Raw genomic sequence first — 23495 nt, forward strand, 5'->3', positions numbered from 1 at the left:
CGCAAGTCTGACAAGGCGGGTGGCAGAGCTTGCTCATGGATGTCACCAGGGGACCACCAAGATGAAGAACCGGCAACAAGGGAAGGTATGGTTCCCTGTGTTGGAAGCCTTAGTTAATGACCTTGTGCGATAGTGTGAAGCATGGTAAGTCACCGGCAGCCCGGAGACCCCAGCTCGATAAGCTCCATGCAACACCCTGTGGAAGAAAGTCAGGCTTGATTTTGGCAGCTCCACAGATGGGAAAACCACCATGCTACAAGTCGATAGTCATTCTAATGATCCCATAGTGGTACTCATTGAATCAACTACATTCTACAACATTCTCCCCAGCACTGGATCAGGTCTTGGCCATGTTCTGCCTCCTGGAAGACATCAGGACAGATAATGGCCAACCATTTCATGGGCTCGAATTCTAGGCTTTCCTCCAACACCTGGGCATACAACTTCGAAGGAGCAGTGGCCGCAGGCCAATGGCGATGTCAAGTGCCCAATATGAACATACCTACACTGGTTCATGCCGGAATACTGAGGCACCCCTCATTACATAACCTGCTGTCCTCTCTGTTAACTCAAACTAAAAGGGTACAGGTGGAACATGATACCTGTAAACCCTGTGTGGTCTCCGGATGATTCAGACGGTGCCCAAAACAAGCAAGTGCACAACGACACAAGGGCAAGCTTTAAGAGGAGAGTGTCCCACCGCTGTCTGGGACCTAGAAGTCATGCGCTCCTAAAGCACCTCTGACACCTTACAAACCCGGAGCATGGGCTATAACTGGGGCGGGCACGATGTAACCACCTGCTGGGGGGTGGAGACAGTGATTCAGAACATATCGTAGTTTAAGAAGGTAGATTCCCCAGAGAGAAATAAGGAGAATGCAGGAGAGGACCAAGAGGAAGGCAACATAACCATAAAGGATAGGCCCCACAACCAGCAGTTGGGGGACGGCAAATCTCTGGAACAAGACAGGTGTGAGAGTTTAACCCCTTCCACGCTCATGACGAGCTGGGCTCGTCATTCAGTAGCCTCCTCGCACGCTCATGACGAGCCCAGCTCGTCATAAACCAATGAGGATCACGAAATCCCAGCACAGCAGGGGAATTCCCATAGCATCCAAGAGGTTAACAACAGGCCCCCAAAGCGAAGCGAGCTTAGATGAACCGGCTAATTGTTCCAAGAGCCAGCATTACAATCTACACTCAAATACTCAACCTAGCCAGAGACTTAATGACTTTGTGTGCAGGTTCCATACTGAAACTAAGAGTAAAATGGGTGAGGGATGAATTGAGCCACCCGGACACCATACCCTAACCAACCCCCCCCCCCCTCTCTTCTTGCCGAGCGCGGCTGGAGGATATAGATAAAGAGGTGAATGGCCACTTGAGGTCTTTGCCTCACCCGAGTACTTCTGTGCGCTGTGCGGTTCTGTGCTGATGCCACGTCTCTGCCCAGACCTCACTGCAGCTTGTGTTACATGCAGGAACAGAAATGCTGTAGGAAGACGGAGCCTAAGACTGATACTGCATGGACAGAGATAGCACGGCCGAAAAGGGACTTAGGCGTAGACTGCGTTGTCTAAATGCAGTCCCTCTAGTGCTCCTATTCTTATTAGTAACAATCACTCAATGCAATCATAATTTGTTTTATGCCTATATACGGCTGGAACGCCCAAGGCCCCAGATATAAAATCCACTTTTTTTTTTAACACTCTACAGCTACCGTAGCTGATACACATCCAACCTGCTCATCTGGAGAAAGCAGTGATGCTGGAAGAAATGGCCTCGGCAATTGATGTCTTGCCCTTTGGGAAGGCTCCTGGTGAGGAAGACCTTCCAACTGAATTTTTTAAAGCTACCAAAGCCCAGACCATCCCCATCTTTGTCTCGGTTCATCAGGGGGCCCTAGACCACGGGCACCTCTCTGCTGAGTTCCTCAGGGCACGAATATTGGTGCTTCCGAAACCGAGGAAGGACCCCTTGAACGCTCAAGGTGTCGCCCAATTTCTTTGATAAATGCAGATGTAAAGATTTTGGTGAAGATTTTGGCAGTACATTGGAATAACGTTATCATGACTTTTATTCACTTCTGTCTGGTAGGCTTTGTCCCCAGACGCACCTTGACCTATCATTTGCGTACTCTCATATTATTTGGCAGGTGATAAACGAGGTGGAAGAGAAGGTCCTCTTCTCCTTAGATGCTGAAAAGGCTTACGACCATGTCGATTGGGGTTACCTCTTTGGGACTATGGAGAGGATGGGCATAGGTCATGACTTTCTCACACTAACCAGGGGCATGTACTGTGATCCCACTGCAGTTGTCACATGTGGGGGTTTCTCCTCCCCATATTTGACATCCACCGCAGCAACAGACAGTAGTGTTTATTTATTTATTTATTTTATGAGTTTTATATAGCGCTGACTAGACCCGGAGGTATCGGAGCGCTTTACATGAGGTTCCACAAAATTACATCAGTTACAATTTACACCAGTTGCTAGAAAAACATTACAAGAGCATAGAAGACGAGATAAGTGAAGTGTAGAGGGGAACGGGGTAAGGGTAAAGGGGGTAGGAGGGAGATACGGCAGAGAGACGAAGGAAAGTCTGCCCAAAGTCCGGCTGGGTAGGTGACGGTCGAGGGGGAAGTCCAAAACCCATCTCCTCTATAGGTATCAGGTAGCTCCAACGGGCATGGTCGGGTCTCTTGTCTCCGTTGTTCCTGTTGGCTCTGTAGCCTCTGGTGAGTGCAATTTGATCTACTGAAAACTTTAAAGGTATTTACACAATAGCGGGTGAGGTTAAGGCCTTTTACTACACAGATAACATTCTCTTGACATTATTAAACCCCTCGGCCTCAGCTGCAGCTCTGATTTCTCAACTGGACTATTTTTCCCAGTTTTCTGTCTATAAGATGAACTGGTCGAAATGTGAGGCCATGCCTTTCACCATGAGAACCTCTACCATTCAAGTGGCTTCAGTCCCAAAGGTGCATATTAGTCGGGGTCCGGAAGCAAGGTTCTAGACAATGTGCAACCCATTGTGGATTGGATGGAGCACTGTTTTAACAGGTGGTCTGCCCTCAACCTGTTCCTGTGGAGTAGGGTTCAGATCATCAAGATGAATGACCTTCACAAATGCAGCTACATCTTTGGAATGCTGGTCCTCATTATATTGGTCTACCGCCTGCAGAGCATCCAGTGATCCATCTCCTGAATCATTAAGGGTTCAGATAGGCTGAGAATCAAGGGGGATACGCTCCACTCCTCATCAGAGAAGGGTGGCTTACATCTCTCACACCTGGAAGGATATTTGTTGGCACAACAACAGGCCTACTATGTGCACTGACTGCCTACTTCCAGGTCTATATCCTTATGGGTGTCGCTGGAGCGTAACATATTGCAGATTTCTGGGGACAGCGCCATTTACCACACTTCAAGGCCTTTGATTACTCCTCTCCTGTACCCGATTATTCATACTTCCCAATTTGCGTTGCATAAGGCTCATAGGCTGGTGCAAGTCATAAGTTGTATTCTTTCTAAAGCCCCACTTCAGCGCAGTGCTGCCATTGCGGTCAGTGGGGAGGAAGTTCACTGGTCCACTTGGATTACTTATGGTATTCACCACATTGAAGACCTTGTCTCTTACAACTCACGCAAATCATTCCCCGATTTGAGACGGGAATTAGCAATTCCATCCTGTATACCTTGTCGTGCTTCATGTTCCATGCAAACTCCTATGTTTTATTCCCAGGGACCTTCTTTCTGAGGTTCCCCAGACTTCGATCCCTGTTCCTTGATTTTCCTCCTGTAGGGACAGATCATTGGGAAAGAAGGCCATCTTATTTTATTTCCTCCTGTGTAGGTGTTCCCCTTCCTTCTTTCCCCTCATTGAGGGAGTGTGTTTCCCTCGTGTTACCATCGTGTTTCCTTTTCCCCCTTCTTGATGATTGTGTTGTCCCCTCGTTTAAGCTGTTAAGTAGTATTTATTGCCTACTTGCCCATTTCCTGTGTATGTTCTTGGAGATTTATATTCAGCTGTTCTTGATATTTCTGCTCATTTTATGCGGGTCCTCCATTGAGACATAGTCTACAGATGGATTATGGGTTTGCATTCTATCTTGTGGGTTCCTCGCCCTGTGTGGCAATTTGAATATGTATTGTTTAATCCACCACTGTTATAGTAATGGGAAACTCAATAAAGATGTATGACAACAACAGGCATCCACTGATAAGAAAGGTTGACAGCAACACTAGACATTCATTCAGGCAACAATAGATGGCATTGACAAATACTTTTGACAGGTTGCACGACGGTATAATGCAGGTAAAGATATTGTATGCCTTTACCATGCATTTTTTACCACGCATGTTTTTACCACGAACATGCTTTTGCAACGCATGCCATTACCACTCATTTTTCTTATATATTAAATCAATGTATTTGTGTGGGGAGACACCCCACTCCACCCAACTTACCTTAAAAATGTGGTAAAGGCATGCGTTGTAAAGACATGCACGTGGTAAAAATATGCGTGCTAAAAAATGTGTGGTAAAGGCACAACGAGGTAAAAACCTCATTGTAAAGGCTGTTTCCCCTTTTGACATAACCAGTTACTCGGGCGTAAGACGCCCACCTCACACACGTGTATAGCGTTATTGGAGAACAAACAGCCTGAAGCCCTTCTATAAAACGATGTCTCATATCTCATTATTAGTCTAGATCTGGTACCACTAGTCACCTGCATGATGTGACATCATTGCTGATGTGTAATCAGTTATTACAGCTGAGTTGTGACGTCACAGTGTCTCTGTGAGAGCCAAGCAGCTCATTAATCAACACATGCCACTCAAACAAGAGGAAGAGCAGCAACTGCCCCTTCTGAAGAGTCATTGACTAGTCTGGAGTGATTATTGGCACTTTATTTATTGCACCGCTGTAATTTATTGGAAGTGTTCATGAATACATCTGTATGTTACCCCACATTGTAAACCACAATGGCGGCTTTGAAAACAACTCAAATTACAATCCATAAAAAGTCTGGAAAAATTAGAAGCTGCAAAAGCGCATTTTTAGTTATGTGGTGTGTTGTGTCATATGACACATGTAGCACATGCATCCACGCATCCTGACACTGGACGCGGCGTCAGGGGGTAATAAAGAAGGACCTTAGATGCACTTGTGCTTTGTGTTGTCTTGGACACTGAGTTTGTTGTGGCTTCTTTATTTAGTGCCACATTGCCCTCTACATTGGCGAAAGGCATGTTGGTGGTGTTAGGTTGCCAGGAGTCATTCTCTGGGAGAGTATGGTAAAGGAGTGAGTAATGCTTAATGTCTCATGTAATAGATCTTCAATTTCACAAACAATATCTGCCTCTTCTAATCCCTCCAGATTCAGAGGATGTTTCTTCCAGCGACAGAAAAATGTCAAAATCCTCCTTAAATCAAAGCAAGAAACGGAAAAAGAGGCGTCACAGGTAAGATCCCCATCCCTTGAAACCCAACCACAGCTCGATCAGCCACTAATCAAAGGACTCATCCTTTCCTAAAGTAACGTCTCCAACCCACATTACTCATCCCTCAAATCCTATTCTCATTGTCTCTCGAAATCACCTATCCTACTCACCTGTTTATTCCCATACCTCCCATTCTATCCCAGACTTGCCCATCCTCTATCAAACTAACACATTCTATCCCAAATCCACCTGTCTAATCCTAAGCAAACACATCCTCCATCACACTCATTCACCGTGCCCCAACTCACCTTTCTAATCCCAAAATTACTTTCCCAATCCCAAATACAGCCACACTATACCAAACCACTTGCCCTTCCTAACCTAAATCAAAATGATATCTGAAACAAAATAATTTTATTCCAAAATCCTCCAACTTTTACTATGCACCTACACCAAGTAGTAAATGTATCCATTCATCCCCACCTTAATTTTCCAAAACACGCCCAACCAATTCCTAACTCTCCCATCCTGCCTCAGATTCGTCCAAGTTGTTTGAACACAGCCATTTTAGTCCAAACTCCCTTAACCATTTCGAAGCTCACGCACACCCAATCCAGACTTGAGCCATTTTTATCCCACACTCCCTGAAATTTAAACAACCCACCTGTATTTCAAACTAACCCTTCTTACCACAAACCCACCCATCCAATTCCATGCACTGATTATGCTAAACCTACCCATACTAACCCAAACTCAGCCATAGAGGTGGGTAAGCCAACAAATTAACAGGGAGAGTCAAGCCAGAGTCGAGCCAAGGGTCTGAATCGGATCTTAGAGCCTATAGAGCCATGCCCTGAACATATTTGCTATGTAAATCATAAAACAAACATCACGTAAAATATGATAAAGTCTCTTCAAAGTTCACAAAAGTGTATTTTTTTAACATGTTGATGCTTTGACATTAATAGGTCACCCAATAGCACTGCACTGAGAAGTACTTACTTAAAGTGATAGTTTTGTACATCTGATATTCTGAACTCACATAACTGAAAGTGCTTTCATGTACGATAATGAAGAAAAAAAGAGTTTTGGTGAAATAAAATGTTTGCCTAATATCACACAATTTAAGTGAGGAAGGTGCAATTTACCCAGGCTCTCTGGCTCTGGTTTAACTTTGTACAACTCAGTCACTAAATGGGCAGTGCTTAATGTGAGCCAGTAAATGGGTAACTATTTGACTTTCCTTATTCAAAGCTTTTGTTTATACCTCTTAGTGCATTTTTCAAAAGATATCACACACTGAACTGAAGGTATTCTAGCACTTCACATGAGCACCAGGTACATTATACAAGGTCACAGGCATTGTTCATAAGCATGAGGTGATTACGTGATTTGCCCAGAATCAAAGTATGTTGAGCTGATACCAATAATCGAACCTGGTTCCACAGTCAACAGCTCTGACTGTAACGCCACATCATGGGTAGGGTGAGTTACGCAGACATGAAAGCTTGGCTCATTATGGGCTCGGGGTTCCAGCAGGACCTCGAGCTGAACCAGAGCCAGGCTCGATCTTTCAGTGTCTCTCACACCTCTACTCGGCCAGTGAGTCGGAAAATCACCCATCCTGCTAAAAATCCATCCATCTTATTCCAACCTAACCTTACATATTCTACACTCACTGGTCATTTCATACTTCACCTGTCCTAACTCATCTTATTCCAGAGTAGCTTATGCCATCCCAGACACACCTGTCCTACCCGAAATTTACAGTTTATCCTTCACTTTCCTGATTTGCCCCAGATTTATACATTCTACCCCAAGCTCTCTGCTTTCATCCAAAGCTCGCGAATAGCTAAATGATTTCCAGTTAGTCCTACAATTTCATAATTTTTTCTAAATCTTCCGCTATTTTCTTGAGGTCAAAAAATATATGCCACGCTTTTTTAGATCATAATGAACTAAACAGTCTTTCCAGAAATCATACAGTCCTACTCATTGCATTTGCCCTTCTCAAGGTCTCTGCACAACACAAGCTGAGTTTATCTCAAACTTGCCCATGGAACATGAAGAGCATAGAGTGCAGATGAAAGGAGGTTTTCTGCTGCCGTCAGAAGGGTGTGGGAAAGCCAAATATGGGGAGGAGGGTCTATGGTTGCTTAGCTGGTAAATCGTGTGCCTTGTGCTGCTCTAATGCCCATCAGTGAACGTTTTCAAGTAGATTTTCGTAATGATCTACATCAAATTTCCTTAGTTGAAATGTGTGGTCTTGTTTTATTCACTCTTAAAAACGCATCGAGATATTTGCTGTTTTGTATAGATGCTCTATAGTGTTATGTATGTCAAATGTTTTTTAATTGGTAAACCTCACATTGCAAAGTATTTTAAAGGCACCGAATGGAGACATATGTGTTGTACCTTCCAAATCTGGTGAACTTTTGTTCACCTGTTTTAAAGATTCTTAGCCACATCAAAGATCATCTTCACCTTATTCATAAAACTTTACTAGAAAAAGTGGCTAAAACAAGTTTTTGGGAATGTTTAGTGCAGGCTGATTCAGTGGTTAGAGGTGTTAACACTACAGGCCATCAAAAACGTCACCTCCTCTGGGGAGTTAGGTTGTAAAAGTATATGTAGAGCACTGATAAACTCTCCAATATATACAAAGCCTTAAAAGTGCATTTATGATTAAAGATATCCATTGCTTGGTGTAACTGCAGCCCCACTCAGTTATGTTATAGAGATCATCAGCCAGAACATCTAAACGTTGACAGTGGCACTGCAACGTTACTGCTGCCTTTAACATATATCGGAGTATTACCTGTGAGTGAAGCTGCAGGAGCCTTTAGCACCATGTAATGTGAGACGTGTTGGTACTCGAATTGCATGCTTGATGATGCCATTTGTTGTCATGTGAGTGATCGTGAGAAGTACATTCGGGTGATGTTGGGATTAGATAGCCAACCATAACTAGGTATTATAGAGCGTTTTAGGGAAATCTTGGCCCACGGGCAAAAACTATCTTACTAAAACAGTTTTGAGTTTAGATTAACATTTTTGATTTTTTAACCCATTCATAAATCCAACTAAGAAAACCACCAGGTTGTAATATTCTATTGAGCATATTTTAAAAGCTGCTTGACAGATTGAAGCAAAATCACAAACCATCCAAAAAACAGTGCCCTCTGCATGATGACGTTAGTGGCAAGTCGTCAAGTATTTTGTGAGTTTCAATTGCCACATCTGTTGTATGTGAGTTTGAATGGCAAACACAAGCTTTGAGTATCCCATTATATTGTGTCCCCTTTATTAAGCTGCACACAACCGTACGAGATAAAAGTTACATTCATGTACTCACCTGCCAAATTTCGTACGGATCCTTCAAACCTGGGCCAAAATTACTGGTGCTTGAAAAGTTCATTTTCTAATCGACTGATATTCACAGCCATAACCACAAAAGTGATATTGCCAACTCTATAATATACCAGAGCTCACAATATCGCATTTGTGATTATGGTTATCTCGGATTTCGTTTAGGAAAACATTTTTTTTTGCTAGCTATAGTCCCTTTGTGGGAAACCTGCACAACGCTCTTCAAATAAAAAGTTATCAAATTTAGTTCTACCCTTTACAATTGTTGGAAGTACTTATTTGGGTCGCAAAACATACATTTGTTATATTATTTCTCTTAGAGAAGTTGTAATTGTGATTATAGATGAAAAATAATCTAATGCCAATATATTTGGCATGCATGCAGAGTCCAACGAGTTCTGTGTGATTTTAATGTGTAGTTCTATGGGCTTGAAAAGTCCCCAAGATTTCAAATGTTTTATCTGAACTTTTGATCAGATTTTCTGTTTGTAACTAATCATTTTTCTACAACTGCCATTGTGTGACTTCTCCATCTCCCAAGGTAGTTGCTCGGATTCCACCATTACAAGAGGAAATGGAGGGCATACTCCAAACATTGATGGGTGAACTCAAGATTGTTGGGAGCGCCCATTTCCTTTGGCCAAGGCATGTTTGTAACGCAGCACCCATGGAATTAATTGTAGGGTTGGTGATCTCAGAGTATGACTGAAGGCTATGCCCTGTGCTGACTGGGGCCAGTGGATATTGCGTAAGGGTACTGGGTAAAGGGTGTCACCCAAAGACCAGGCATTGGTCTCGGTGTTGGCTGGATATGGCTAGAAGCCGTGCTCAGTTGGATACAGGTAAATTCCGGTTACATGACTACGTATATCATTTAAAAAAAACATTAAGTTCACTAAAAACGTTCTCCTAAGGAACTAATGGGTATGTAGAAAGATTACTAACATTGTAAAACTCAACACCAAAATTACTCTGAAATTCCTCCGTTAATGGAACATTTTAATTGCTGCCGAAAACCTTTTGAAATTTCTCAGATAGAGTGAGCTACGCATCGATAGCTCCCCAACTAGAAGCCCTCCTCATGACCTGGCAGATTAAATCACAAATAACTTCATCAGTGACATCTCATCACCATGCCACACTGTGACCCTGGCATCCTCGTGTCATGCACAATGTGCCCTTTTCTCCCCATATGTCAGCCATGCCAATGCACCGGAAGTGATTCCACGGGCTAAGGCACTGCTTCATTCGGTACGCCGAGGACTCAAAGAAAGAATAGAATAAGCAAATATTTTCGAAAATTAGCACCCGAGATATATAAGTGAATGTAAGAAGGCACACTACTTTCAAGTCACACAAGTTTCTTTTGACGACTTGTGTCACCGGCTGGTGAATAAGGAGATTGGCGTTCGTTTAAGACAAGAATGAGCTTGATGTTCCACGTCCTGAGGAGAACCCGACATTCATGTCCTAAGGGTTCGAAACGCGTCAACTGTTTGCATTTCTACCAAATAGGTGCCCACTAAGATGGGTAGACCACATAGTGCTCACTATTGACTAGCTGTATATATATTTGAAAATATTAAGTGAGCTTAGTAGGTCCACCATTTAGATCTGGCCTCTGAATTATAAAACAAAAATGTTATGTATATAATCAAAAAGAATCAGAGGTACTGTCTATCTAAGAACGTGAAGGTCAAAATTTGTATAGAACAAGAGCTGTACATATTATTGGTGTATTGCATTGAGATTTATATTTCATTTGTATTTCATTTGTGTGTTCTTTTGTGTTAAGTGTTGTTGTGACTTCAGTGTATGTCCATAATTGCATTTCATTTGTATTTTTGAAAAAACTATTGTTTTTCAACACAAATATAACAAATAAGAAAGAAAAAAATATGTGATAAAGAAAAATAAAATTCAACTTTTTCCTACCAGACTGTTTAGGTCGTCTGGCTGTTGGTATAATTGTGAAGTTTGAATGGATATACGTATTGGCAGTTTGTTGTTGGTTAATGATACATTGGTCCGGCCTTACTGATTAGAGGCTAAACCCTTTCTTGTTCTTACATGCCAGGATAGGAGGCAGGTAAGTGGGGCTAGGGTGTATGGCGCAGCACTACACTGCATTACGAGATCCTGGAGGAGGAAAGCTGCCAGATGCAACTCTCCTTCAGCACACCGGAGGCCTAGATTAGCACATGTGACCTGGCCAGGGCTGGGTCTTGGACATGAAGACAAGGCAGCAGATGAATGCTAAGAGGAGAGGAGGAAGGAATAATAAGAGAAAGTCCTGACTGCCATTCCAAGATTCTCAATGTAGAGGCTGAAAGGCATCATGTGAGCCTCAGTCAAGGGAAGGAAGCTGGGGGGTCCACTGGATTGACTCATTAATGTGCTTCCCCGTAAACAGGAAAAATGTCACCCTTGCTCTTACGTGGCACATGCATACATATTGTGCATGCGTTGGAGGGCTACCAAATGATGCACCCTCCAGTCCCTCGTGCCCAGTGTGGGTGTAAAAGACATTAGAGTCTGTTTAGCTTATTGATTTCTTCTGCACCCAAGGTTGGACTGCTGATACATGTGCAGTGTCTAGAGATGACAATAGGAACAGTAAATCTATACTTAGCTAAGTAAACTTACCTTGACAATATATTAGTAGTCGGCATTATTGATTTTCCTGCAGGGTGGTATATAATCATGCAGAACCCTTGGGGCTCCCACAATTGACCCAGTGCAAGTTTTGATGTGAAGTTCTGTAGCCTAACCTGCTGATCTGGGATTTCCCTATGTGGAAGAGGGAATCTTGCAAAGCTATTCCATTATGTGCGTGAATGACAGAACCATGAGCTGGTATTGCCTATGGAACAACTATGCTATGGGTGAAAGGGAATCTCGCACTGCTAATGTGGCGGTAGCTGTGTGTGAAGGAAAACTTAATTGCTCCTTCCTGTACTGTGAGTGTACATGGGTGTCAAGTAAACTTCCTTTGACACTGCTGTACCTCTTCTGTTTGTGAATTAATCCAGATTCACTTCCTGCGTGTATTGTATTCATATTTAAATAGCACTTTCCATACTCCTTGCAAGGCCTGAAGCACTTTCTGGGTACACTATTTATATACCAATTCATACCCTGGGCAAGGTCATGAAGTGCCCTGATTTGGATCACGTTCAAGGAGGCCCTTTGGAGTGGTTGGAGGGGTGTTGTTTATACTTTGACCTGTATAGAACGTGTTAGGTTATGTGTCAATTTTGAACAATGTGGTGGGATCTAGAGGAGCCTAATTTTGCTGTGCATATTCCTGGGGTGTAGCAGAAAGTGTGAACATAAATACCACCAGGCATGCAGGGGCTTACCAAATTTAGTATGAACAGTCCCTAAGTAGGGAACTTGTCACTGGCTTATATTGTTGGTGCCCCTGAGTACATGGAGACAACTCAGTTGCATCAAAAATCCTAACCAGTGGAGAGACTCTGTTAAGCCACCACAGGATTACTAAATACAGTCCGGCCAGGAATTTCAGAGGTGCTGACATGTGAGACACAGATACGCTTCAAAAAGGGGCTAAACATGTGGCCTCCCCGCCCCATTGGAGGCTCTGAGAAGCTAGTGAGGAGGGGAGGGGAAGAGGAAGGCAGAGGTTTTGGCCCAGGATGGGCAGCAGTGCAATCCAAACATGACAACAGACACCACAGAAGTGGGTATCCAGGCCAAACATCCCAAGGATAACTAGAGACACCACAGTAGTAGATCTGTGGGGCTATTCAGGAGCTGTAATGGTGCAACCCAGGGCACATTGGAGATACCACAGAAGAGGGACTGTTGGTCCACCCAGAGGTGGCTGAGGCGTATTCCAAATGAGTGCCAAATGCACCACAGTAATGGAACCAGAAGTGTGTGGAAGTAGTGCTGCGGAAGGATATGGTGCTTAGATTTAAAGTGGTGAAGGTGAGGCATGGTGGGAGTATGGAGTAAGGCAGGGGGTTTAGACTAAGGCTCTTCCTATACCACTGCACCCGCAAACATGAATGATGCCACAGGAAGAAACCATTAACCTCTCCACCTGTTACCTGGATGGCCTTAAAGGAGCGATTAAGTGGAGTTGTAGATGTTAGGAGGTAGGCGGGACCAGTAGGACAGAGGGGCTCACCTAGTGCACAAGGCCAAGTGGCATTAACCAAAGCTATGCAGGAAAAGAAGATGAACAGCGGCAAGGGAAAGGCTGAACCAAAAAAAGGTCAAACTAAGCGTTCAGTGCTTTAGCTTTGTGTGTGAGAGTAAGTGTGTGTGTGAGTGAGAGAGGCATTACCCGTTTCTGCATGTCTGCTCATGTAGTACTAATTCTATGTTTCATTGTGAAATGTGCATTGCTGACATTCGTGTTGTGCCGGTTCACTGTGCGAAGACATTTTTCACTGATGCAGTATTTCCTGTGGCTGTTCGTGAGGAAAGCTTGCACTGTTGATGTCTGTGGTGTTCCTGTTCAATGACCTCGAATCCAAGATGCTTTATAGGGTAGATATATGCTGTAGTATTCTGATGGGGAGGGTTTCTTCATTGGGGCAGATGTATGAAGTGCGGGAATGGTGTTTCACTTATCTCAACACACAGGCCCAGCCTATTGTGCTTTAATTCAGTATACTGGCCCTCTATACAGGCAATAGCAACGTCTAGACAGCAACATACACCTTTACAATGTTTAAGCCTGTAAACACATGTAAGCCTGATCCTATTGGTAGTTTTTATTTTAAGAGCAGTAACCATTTACACATCTTCTTGTCAGCTAAAAAACTCCAGCCTTCCATTCTTTGATGGCACTGAATACAAGTGTGTGTGTGAACTTGAACTTTGTGGACTGTTATACACTGTGCTGAGTTAACCCCACATAGATTTACAGATCTGGCAATCAAAGCTGTTTTGTTAAATCCTACCTTGGAATTTTAGACTTCATGTCAGCATCCTGCATTGCCTTAACCTAGTTTTGCTGTGTGTGTGATGAGGGCTTGTCCCCTTTCTGTCTGTAGTGTGCCTAATTTATCCATGATAGAAACGTACACCGTGCCAAACTGCACCTGTGCATCGCTTGTGAGGAAAGCCTGCTCTGTTGATCCTGCTAAGCACGGTTCTCTTGAGCTTTGTGTATAAGGCGAGCTTCAGTTGTGCTACGCATGTTGTATTAGCAGTCTTTGAGTGAAGCGTGCAAATCCACAACTCATGCTTAACCAGCTCGGTATTATGCTGAGTTATGATACATTCTTGTAAAATGAGATGTTGAGTGCATGTACATTAATGTATTTACGTTGGTGCTAAACTGTGATTGTAGTAAACGTGTGTTTTTACAGGGGCAGCTCTGTGAAGCGAATGATTCAGAACATTGATCATCTAGCTATGGGTAGCCAGTGGAGAGCTTGCAAGGCTGTTTTCATATTTTCCCTTGGATGAAGGTGAATTAGCAGTCTTGTAGCAGTGTTCTGAATCCATTGTAGTTTTCTTATTGGAAAGCATGGGACTCCAAGATATGGATTATTGGCTTGGTTGATCTAAAAAAAATAACAAGGGCGAGAATGACTTGTAACGTGTGATGGTTTTCGAGGTAGGGGAGGATAGGCCTCAGCGGTCTCATTGTGTAGAAGGTGCTCTTTGTGATTCCAGTGGCATGTGGGATCAATTAGGAGTTATTGTCATGTTAAGGTTTCTCTCTTCCCCTGATGTTGCTTGTGGGCTTGGTAGAATTGAAGTTGGTTAGTTCTCACCCATAAAGAAGACAGTGGCATGGAGGCAGTTACCAAATCTCAGGAAGGGGAGATCCTTGTAATTGTTAATTTTTAGAATGATTTGTGCAGCTCAGTATAACTGTTGCTTATAAGATGGAAGGATGTGATTGGGTCAGTAAAAGCATCAGGTGAACATTGTATAGAAGAGAAGATGATTGATCCCTGCAGGATCCTACAGTGTAGTGTGGCTGTGGGGGAAATATGTGAACAGCTTATGGCACCCTGTTTTGCCAGTCTTTGAGATAGGAGAGAAATCATTTTAGGACATTTCCAAAAACGCCAAGACTTTCCAGTCTGAGTAGTATTGATTGATGGTGGTCTGTGTTGAAGGCTTCCAGTAAGCCCAGAAGCAGGTGAACGTCTATGCTGTTTAGTGCACAGTAAGTCATAGTTCGTCCCAGAGAGAAATCAGGCAAATTCTTTGCCTCTGTCAGGTGAGAACCCCATTTGTTGACCTGAGATGAGGTTATTTTCCTCAATGAAGTCAGTCAGTTTGACAGAGAGCCCTCTCACATTCAGCTGATCCAGGAATATGCCATTTAAAATTGCTCTATAGTTTTTAGGGTGGTGATCTGATGCTTGAGGTCTTCAGCTCTAATGGGAAGCATTGTTGATCCAGGGAGTTGTTCAGGTTGTTGCTGGCTCCCGATCCAGCACACGTTTTCAGAAGGAATGTTTTTGAAGATTTTTGGTAGGGCTGGAAACTAAGGGTTTGCTTGCTTTGAAAGGGCCACAGAATTCCTTTTCCACTAGAGTGTTGAAAGAAGTAAGAGATAGATGATAGATTTACATGATTATGTTGCTGGAAGTTGTGTCACAGAAAAGTAGAGATTGTAGTGACTCAGAGTTGAAGCACTCTTGGTTGCCACATTGGGGGCAAGGAGTCTCGTCCCATTGAGCCCTGAAAGGGTGTGGGGCTTTCTTCATTAGTGTAGGCGGGATGTGAGCCTCTCCCACTGAGCATCATTGGGGTCAAGGAGTCTCATCCCATTGAGTCCTGAAAAGGTGTGAGCCTTTCCCCATTAGTGTAGGCGGGTTGTGAGCCTCTCCCACTGAGCATCATTGAGGGGCAAGGAGTCTTGTCCCATTGGGCCCTGAAAGGGTGTGGGGCTTTCCCCATTAGTGTAGGCGGGTTGTGAGCCTCTCCCACTGAGCCACATTGGGGGGCAAGGATTCTCTTCCCATTGAGCCCTGAAAGGGTGTGAGCCTTTCCCCATTAGTGTAGGAGGGACATGAGCCTCTCCCTCTGAGCCCTGATGGCGGGTAGCAGCTCTGTCCGAGCCCTGTAGAGGCAGAGAGCCTTCCCTGGTGCTCAGGAGGGCAATGGTGAGCCTTTATCCTGAGGCCTGTAGTAGCTGAGAGCCTCAACAATGAGCCCCGGAGCACTGTGAGCCTCTCCCTGTGAACCCCGGGTGGCCGAGCCTCTCTCCCGTGCCCGGTAGTCTTGCACGTTCAATGCGTGAAAGACGCAGGGATTAATATCTGCGGCGGTTCCACTACTAACTGCATTTACGTGCATTTTAAATCCCCCAAGGATTTACAATTCCATTTTTCTGTAGCTTCTTTGCAGAGTATTTGTCTACAGAGATTTTTCTGTAATGCCTTTATCCAAATCCTTTTTTGTGCTATTTCAAAGGCAGGAATTAGACTCTCTCCAGAATCAAATCAGTGCGTAATCTGTAGGCTAGAAACCGGGGCAGAGGTTGTGTGTGACCCTAAAAGTCAGACCCAGGGCCAGCACAAGTCTGAAAAAGAAAGTGGGGGGACTAGCAAGGTAGGCAGTATACAAGTGACATAATGGGGCGTTATCACAGGAAGTGGCATTCCATCCCATAACCTCACAGGAAGTGACATCAGCTCTTAAAATCTCAGTCATATGTTTAGCAGTTCCATCATGAGTACATTTGAGCGCATTACAAGGTTTAACAAGTGAGATTTTGCGTTTGGGTTGTGCCAAAAAAAAGTGACGCAACCCCAACACAAAATCTAATCCTCAATTTATAAAAAAAAGTTTAAACTCTACCAAAGAGACTTTGGCAGCAAAGAGAAATGTGGAAGTAAATCGGTTCTGCTTGATTGGTTAAGGGTACATTTTAAATAGCTTATTGGGTAAAGGGACCTGCTGCGAGATCTTTGTGTGCCCAGTAAATCTCAGAGAATAATAATAATGGAAATATATCTCTGTAGGTTAACGCATTTACTGGAGAGATCTGTGTTTTACCTAGCTCCAGTTTTTAATTAAAGTAGTACAGTGGGTTATTGTGTCTCCTGCAAAGAACATCATGTAACATGCAGATGATAGATTTTTATTTTATGTAGATGGGGGAGTTACTGCTTTAAACACAAAGATCTTTTTGTTACTTACAGTTCATAAATTGCAGTCCTTCTAATATAGAACAGTGAGCTATGAAGGACATGACTCCTACTTCTTGTAACCCTCACTGTCTATGTAACATGTCCTGTACATTGATTTGCACAGTATGATTTATTGTCAGTGTATAATGTTTACTCAGTGAAGAATGTTTATGTGTGATGTAAAGTGCTCAGACACCCTACATTGGGACGAGTAGCCCTATAAAATAAATAAAACAAAATAGTGGTATTTAAAATATTTGAGTAAATACTGGGACAGACCAACACATCTGACATTTGCATACGTCTTACATATAGGGACTGGACAAAGTCAAAAGGATGCCTCTCTTAGATACCAGTGAAGTGATAAACTATGCACCTTTGTTTCACATTCATTTCATTTAGGTGTGAGGCTCCCAGTCAGTATACTCAAAGAAAAGGAGGCCTGATGGCCTCTTAACTTCAACCTTTGTTTTGGGCCAGTTGGAATTTAAAAGAAGAAAGCTCCCTACTGCTGCTCGGAACATAAGCAGACAAGGTGCAGGCGCTGCTGAAAGTGTCCCGACATCTGAAACCTACACCTGGACACATTCAGCATATTTTAGTGGGTCCCAACATACCAGGCTGGACAGACTATTTGAAAATAGTGGGTGGATGCTGTCTACCCGCGTGTACCCTCGACTTGTGCCCTTCCCAGGATGGTTTCCCTGCTCTGCCTGCAAATCTTCTGGGATTTCCCCACAAATCATTCCAACACCGCCATTTGCTTCCTGGTCTTCCCACAGTAACCCCGCAGCCCCTAACTCTACTTGCAACCTCCAAGCTGTACCCAGAGGCACCCACTGTATCTTAACACTCCTTGTTCTACACAGCAGCTCCCCCACTGTACCCCCAAACTCCTTGGTGTGCTCCCAAGCACCCCCACTCGACCTAGTATCTCCCTGCTCCACCAACCAGTATCCCCACTCAACTGACACTCTCTGCTTTACCCAGGTCTACCTAAAACTCATTGCTTTACCCACAAATTTCCCAGCTCCACCCACCACCACCCTGACTCTACCTACAAACTCCTTATTTTACCCATAAACTTCCTGGCCTATACACAAGCAGAGACTATCACTTCCATAGTGCATTAGGTTGTTAAAAGAAAGCCCCAGATTGGAATGTATGGTACCTGGTGAATGGGCCGTTTGGTAACATTAGGTCCTTATGCATACTGGCCCCTCCTAATGCCTTTAATATGGAGCAGTAACCCATTTTGTGACATCAGTGAATTGTGCACAATTGTGAGGGGCGAGAAATAGCTATAGGTCCTCTTCTCTTTAGGTGTACATTTTCCCTTTCACTCCTTTGGTTGACAGAAACTTTAATTATTATTAGTCAAACAGACAAAATTAATTACTGTCACTGTATCTTTATTTCATTTGTGTAGCGCGCAGTGCAGAACTTAGCTCACTGCTTAAATTGTTGAAAAAATGAAGTGCAGATGGCCAAAGTGTTTCTGAATACCAAAGAGGTCTAGATTTGATTTCTTTCTTCCACTGGCCTACACTTCCGGCCTCTTTAATCTTTCCATTGCATGGCAGCATGGGTGGGAGGACATCCAATTACCAATGTACCTGATCATGCCACTCAGTTACTTGCTGTTATTAGTGTCTGGGTCCAGAATTAAGGAAAGCAAGCAGCCCCTGTAATTACTAGGCCTTTTCTTGAATACATTTGCCTGACTCCGGGCTCTTTACAGCACACATCAGACCATTATCAGTAAGTAGGTGGAAAATGGTAAAAACACTGTGTTTTAACAGTTGCATTTCATACCCAGTACATCTCTGAGTCGGGAAGGATATTGTCCCTTCCCTCTCCTCAAGATCCACTCCCAAGATACTGCTCTGCCTGACTCCTGAAGATGGCCTCAGAGCTTTAAAGTTGGGTAGAGGTTGGAGGTAATTCGCTAGATGTATCCCACGTCCCTATCAGAGATAGAGCTAGAACACGTGGGTTGTATTCTTGCCTTAGAGCTCCAGAGGGCATGGGTCTTCAGATGTTTTGGAGTAATTTGTTGTAGAGATGTGGGCAAGCAGGCACCTGTCTCTATGTTTGTACTTGTTTCTAGATATGACTTGATTAGAACGGAGTGGCGGATTATGGAAATGGTCAATTTTAACCATGGGGCAGATGGTCACTTAGAACACCACTTTAGGTAGTGCCACCGAATGACTTACCTGAGATTCCTTTAAGGAAGCAGGCAGCTCGTAGGAGGAGCGGGACAGACCACCATTCCCAGGATTACACACAGACTTCTTTAACTTGTTTTGGCATGCCCATGGAGTAGCTCTGCTGTTTAAGGTTCTCCACTTCCCGATCTGAAGTCCCAGCTTCCTAGTTGTGACATCCAGGAAGCAGTTATCTACATCGTTCCAAGAGGTTTCTACCCCCGTCTCTCCCAGGCTGACATTGTCAACTTATTTACAAGTTGAAAATATCTTGATATCCTCAGGCTCCTCTACTCACACTACTCCAGACAACCCAAATCAATACTGAATACAGACTATTTGATTAGGTAAAAATATCTGTTCCACTCAAAGCAGATACGGAACAACAGGAACATTATTCCTAGCGTGACTAAACCTCTTGACACCCCTCACTCCAATTATTACACCTAAGGTACTTGAGTATAATATGAAACAAGCCACTCTTGTCCTGAATGTGAAAGTAATAGCCTACTAGGTCAGAAAGAGATATTTGAGAGGTTGTCTCACCCATAATCTATCATGGCATGCTTCATCCTAGGCAGCCTCTCGCACTGGAGTAGGACGATGCCACTCCAGCTTACTTAACCAAATACATTTGGGAGTTCTTAGATATTAGTTTACAGGACACATTTGTTGGTCTAGATTAAAAATAACTAGGTGTATACCAAAATAATGTTCCTTTATTTTAGGGTACCCCTGATATAGGTTAAAATCGAAGTTGTGGTCTAAAAGTAGAATGTAATGGTTCACTTGACCACTAAATAATACCAACATGTTTTGACCTACACTTAGTGCAGCAAATTGATCAAAAGGTCTTTGTCAGGGTAAAAGACTCCTGAGCTATATTAACGATGCATTACATGCAGATAAATTGAGACATTGGGCCTGATTACGATCGTGGCGGATTGGATACTCCATCACAAATGTGATGGATATCCTGTCCGCTGTATTACAAGTTCCATAGGATATTATGGAATTGTAATCGGCGGACTGTCCGCCAAGATCGTAATCAGGCCCTTTGTTCTCAAACCAATGGGACATCTATTATGACATTAAGCCAGGTTTTATAAACTAAGGGCTTCAGCGATCAGAAAGGGGGGTCTCCTCTTAACTCACACATTTGCCAAGAGTTGGGCGCCATCATCTTGACCTATGCTGCCCCCAAACGGCCGTATGGACATTGCAGACAATGTCATACAATATAACCGTGGCCTATTAGTCCTTACAGAAATTTGGTTTAATGCCATATCCCATACCGTAATGGACCTTCTAATTCTTCCACACTACTTCATCATCAGAAAAGACTGTGTAGGGAGAGTCGGAAGAGGCAACTCAGCTATCTTCAATCTCCTTATAATGCAGAGAGATACCCAATTGCCTATTTTTGACATTTCAGTGCCTAACTCTGCATCTACACGTACAGCACAGTTACCCATTCAAATGCCATTTGTCACCAACTGGGTAGTAATACAGCTTTTATCGGAGAATACATGGATTGCGCAAATAACCAATCAATGCTAAGTGATCTTTCTGGGAGACTTTAATATTCATTGGAGCATCACAGAAGACTCAGCAGTTAACCATTCTGCTGCTTTTCTTTCTGGAAATGATCTGATCCAACATAACCTTAGACCAATACACACAAGGCCATTCATGCTTGACTTAATGCCCTCCAAAGAAGACCTGCTCTCAGTGGATGAACCAATACCGGAAGACTGATCCAATCATTTTCTTATTCCTTTCTCTCTGTGGGTTTCACATTCCGTGACCCTGAGCCAACCTATAAGAGCAGTAGCCTGGTTTCCTGACACCATGAACATTATCATCAACATACTTAACAACAGATGGTGCTACCGCCCATCAGGGGCGTCACAGATATCAATGACTCAACTGCCAACTGTTTTGACTGTCTTCAGATCTGCTGGATGACAGAGCTCCACTCCAGACCAAAAAGAAAAGTCCTAAACCATCAGCTCCCTATTCACTAAAGCTCTAAATGAGAAAAGAGCCCTAATAATTCTGGAGAAGAAAGAGAGATAATCCCTCCCCACCACTACCCTCACATGTCTCCAAAATGCACGATCACTATACAAATGATATTTTTTTCTATGAGAAATCAAATCACTTTAGAACCCTTCTTGACTCATTCAAAAACCGACTTAACAACTCTTCGATCTGATCAAAACTGTTAACAGCCCTTCCATGTCTGATTACCATCCATTACCATCCATGAAAGCGGAAGAATTTGCACAGCTGTTTGAATCCAAAGTAAAATCGTTTAACATTGCCAAAGACCTTTCCACACACTTGACCTTTCAATAGCTTTTGAAACTGCAAACCACTGTACACTCCTTGACACACTGAAAAATCCAATGCATATTGATGGTGTAGTTCTCAGATGGTTTGAATCATTCTTCATGTGCAGGTTGCAAAGGAAAGGAACTGATGAATGTTTGTCAAGCCTGATGGCCTTAGATCAAGGGGTCCCTCAGGATTCTATCCTCACTCTGACCTTATTCAACCTTTATACTGAACCTCTTGGAGTCTTACTAAAAAAAATCACGGATCTTGTTTTATCAATATGTGGATGACACCCAATTGCACTTTCCAGATGACATCTTGCCCACAACCTAAACACAGTTCAAGACTTGATGACTTCACATCATGTACGGAACCCACCCGTAACTGAATTTCTCCGCATATCCTATCCTCAAATCCCCACTTTTAAAAAGACCAGTTGGGGAGACAGGAGTTTTATTACATGGACATCCAAGGCTTGGAATGATCTGCCATTCCACTTGAGGAAAGCTACAGATCTCCTCTCTTTTAGAAAGGGACTGAAGACCTGTCTGTTTACTCATTGACCTTCACTCCGTTGACGAACAGGCAGTACATAGCGCCAGGACACCCCAGGGTAACCGCTGCGCTCAACAAATCCAATTAACATAACATAACATAGAAATCACCAATTCCTGTACGATCCTGTATGGACACACTCGGAATCCCTAACAGCAAACCCACCCTTATTAACAGTGCCAAATCAGGAGTCATCCTAGATAAAAGGCTCAACTTATAACTAATCGCAAATCAACACCATTGCCAGAATTGCGCGATATACATTGTCTCTTCTCTTTTGAAATTCACTGCTACATTCAAGAGCAAGATCTGAAAACTCTTGTTCACTCACTGCTGCTTTCTAGAATCTACTACTTAACTCTCTGTGATGGTCCCCTTAAAACTCCTCTTACTTCTCTTAAATCAGCCCTACAGTCAGCAGAATGTTTTGTCTGTGGGGCCGAAAGGAAAGACCAAATTTCATTGATGTTGGTTATACTCTACTGGCTGGCCATAGAAATCAAGGTCTTGTACACAATGGCTTGTATCACTAATAATGCTCCACACGCATCTGATCCATGCTACCTGACTGACAAGCTTGCGCTGGGGGCACTAAACCATTGCAAAATGCTGAAACACTGCTGCTAGAATACATGTCCTTTAAAGGGGAATGACTTATGGCTCAATCCTGCTCAAGAGGTGTGACCATACTATGGAACTCCTTATCTCCGAACCTGTGCACACCACTTCGGTTATCTTTAATTCAGAGGTGAAAGTTCTTCTCCGTCAAAGACATTTTAGCTGACCACTCCTCCCCAGTTTGACCTCTCTGGTTTAGTCTCAACACTGATTGGTGCCTTGGGATTTACTGCCCTACCTCCATTTTATTAGATTCAATCTTGAACGTGGCACAAGTCAGCATTCTGTTAGGCACATTTTATGACTGATGCAACATACACTATTCTCAGGGCCATTGGAAATATGTAATTGTCTGTCTGCTGCGTTTTTACCATGAGTAGGGATTTGCTGCATTTGTCACATGATCCATCATCTGCTGCATAATCTGAAGATTTTAACCTAAAAAATAGTTTGTACCTCAAACGGTTAAAAAGTTACCAACAATGCAGCACATATTTTGCTGTGTGTTCAAAGTCCCTTTACAAAGATTTACAGGTCACCTTTCTTTTGCCAGTTGCTATTTTTGGGTGTTAAACTGGTACTAATGAGATGCAACCAATGCCCATACAGTGTTAACTTGTGTAACAATGACAAAATAATGAAGTAATGCAATCAAAAAATGTGCTGCATTACGCTGCACCATTTGGCTTTTCTTGCCGGATAATTTACTCAACCCATCTGCATAATTTGGCTCTCACCTGCCACGTATGTCCAGTGACCCTGTCAATACTGCAATGTTTGTGGCTTTTTAAAAGTATCTACATCTTCAGATAATGTA

At 43.3% G+C, this 23495-nt stretch overlaps 1 protein-coding gene across 1 annotated transcript in view; it reads left to right on the forward strand.

Annotated features, from left to right (window-relative positions):
• The window catches only part of VSX2 (visual system homeobox 2), a 101553-nt gene that overhangs the window by 14053 nt on the left and 64005 nt on the right, over nt 1-23495 (forward strand). Inside the window, exon 2 of the mRNA XM_078659875.1 lies at nt 5388-5472. Within this exon, the coding sequence (XP_078516001.1) occupies nt 5388-5472 (85 nt within the window). The remainder of the gene's footprint in view (nt 1-5387; nt 5473-23495) is intronic.

This window comes from Lissotriton helveticus, chromosome 9 (assembly GCF_964261635.1).
Source record: "Lissotriton helveticus chromosome 9, aLisHel1.1, whole genome shotgun sequence".
NCBI classification, from domain to species: Eukaryota; Metazoa; Chordata; class Amphibia; order Caudata; family Salamandridae; genus Lissotriton; species Lissotriton helveticus.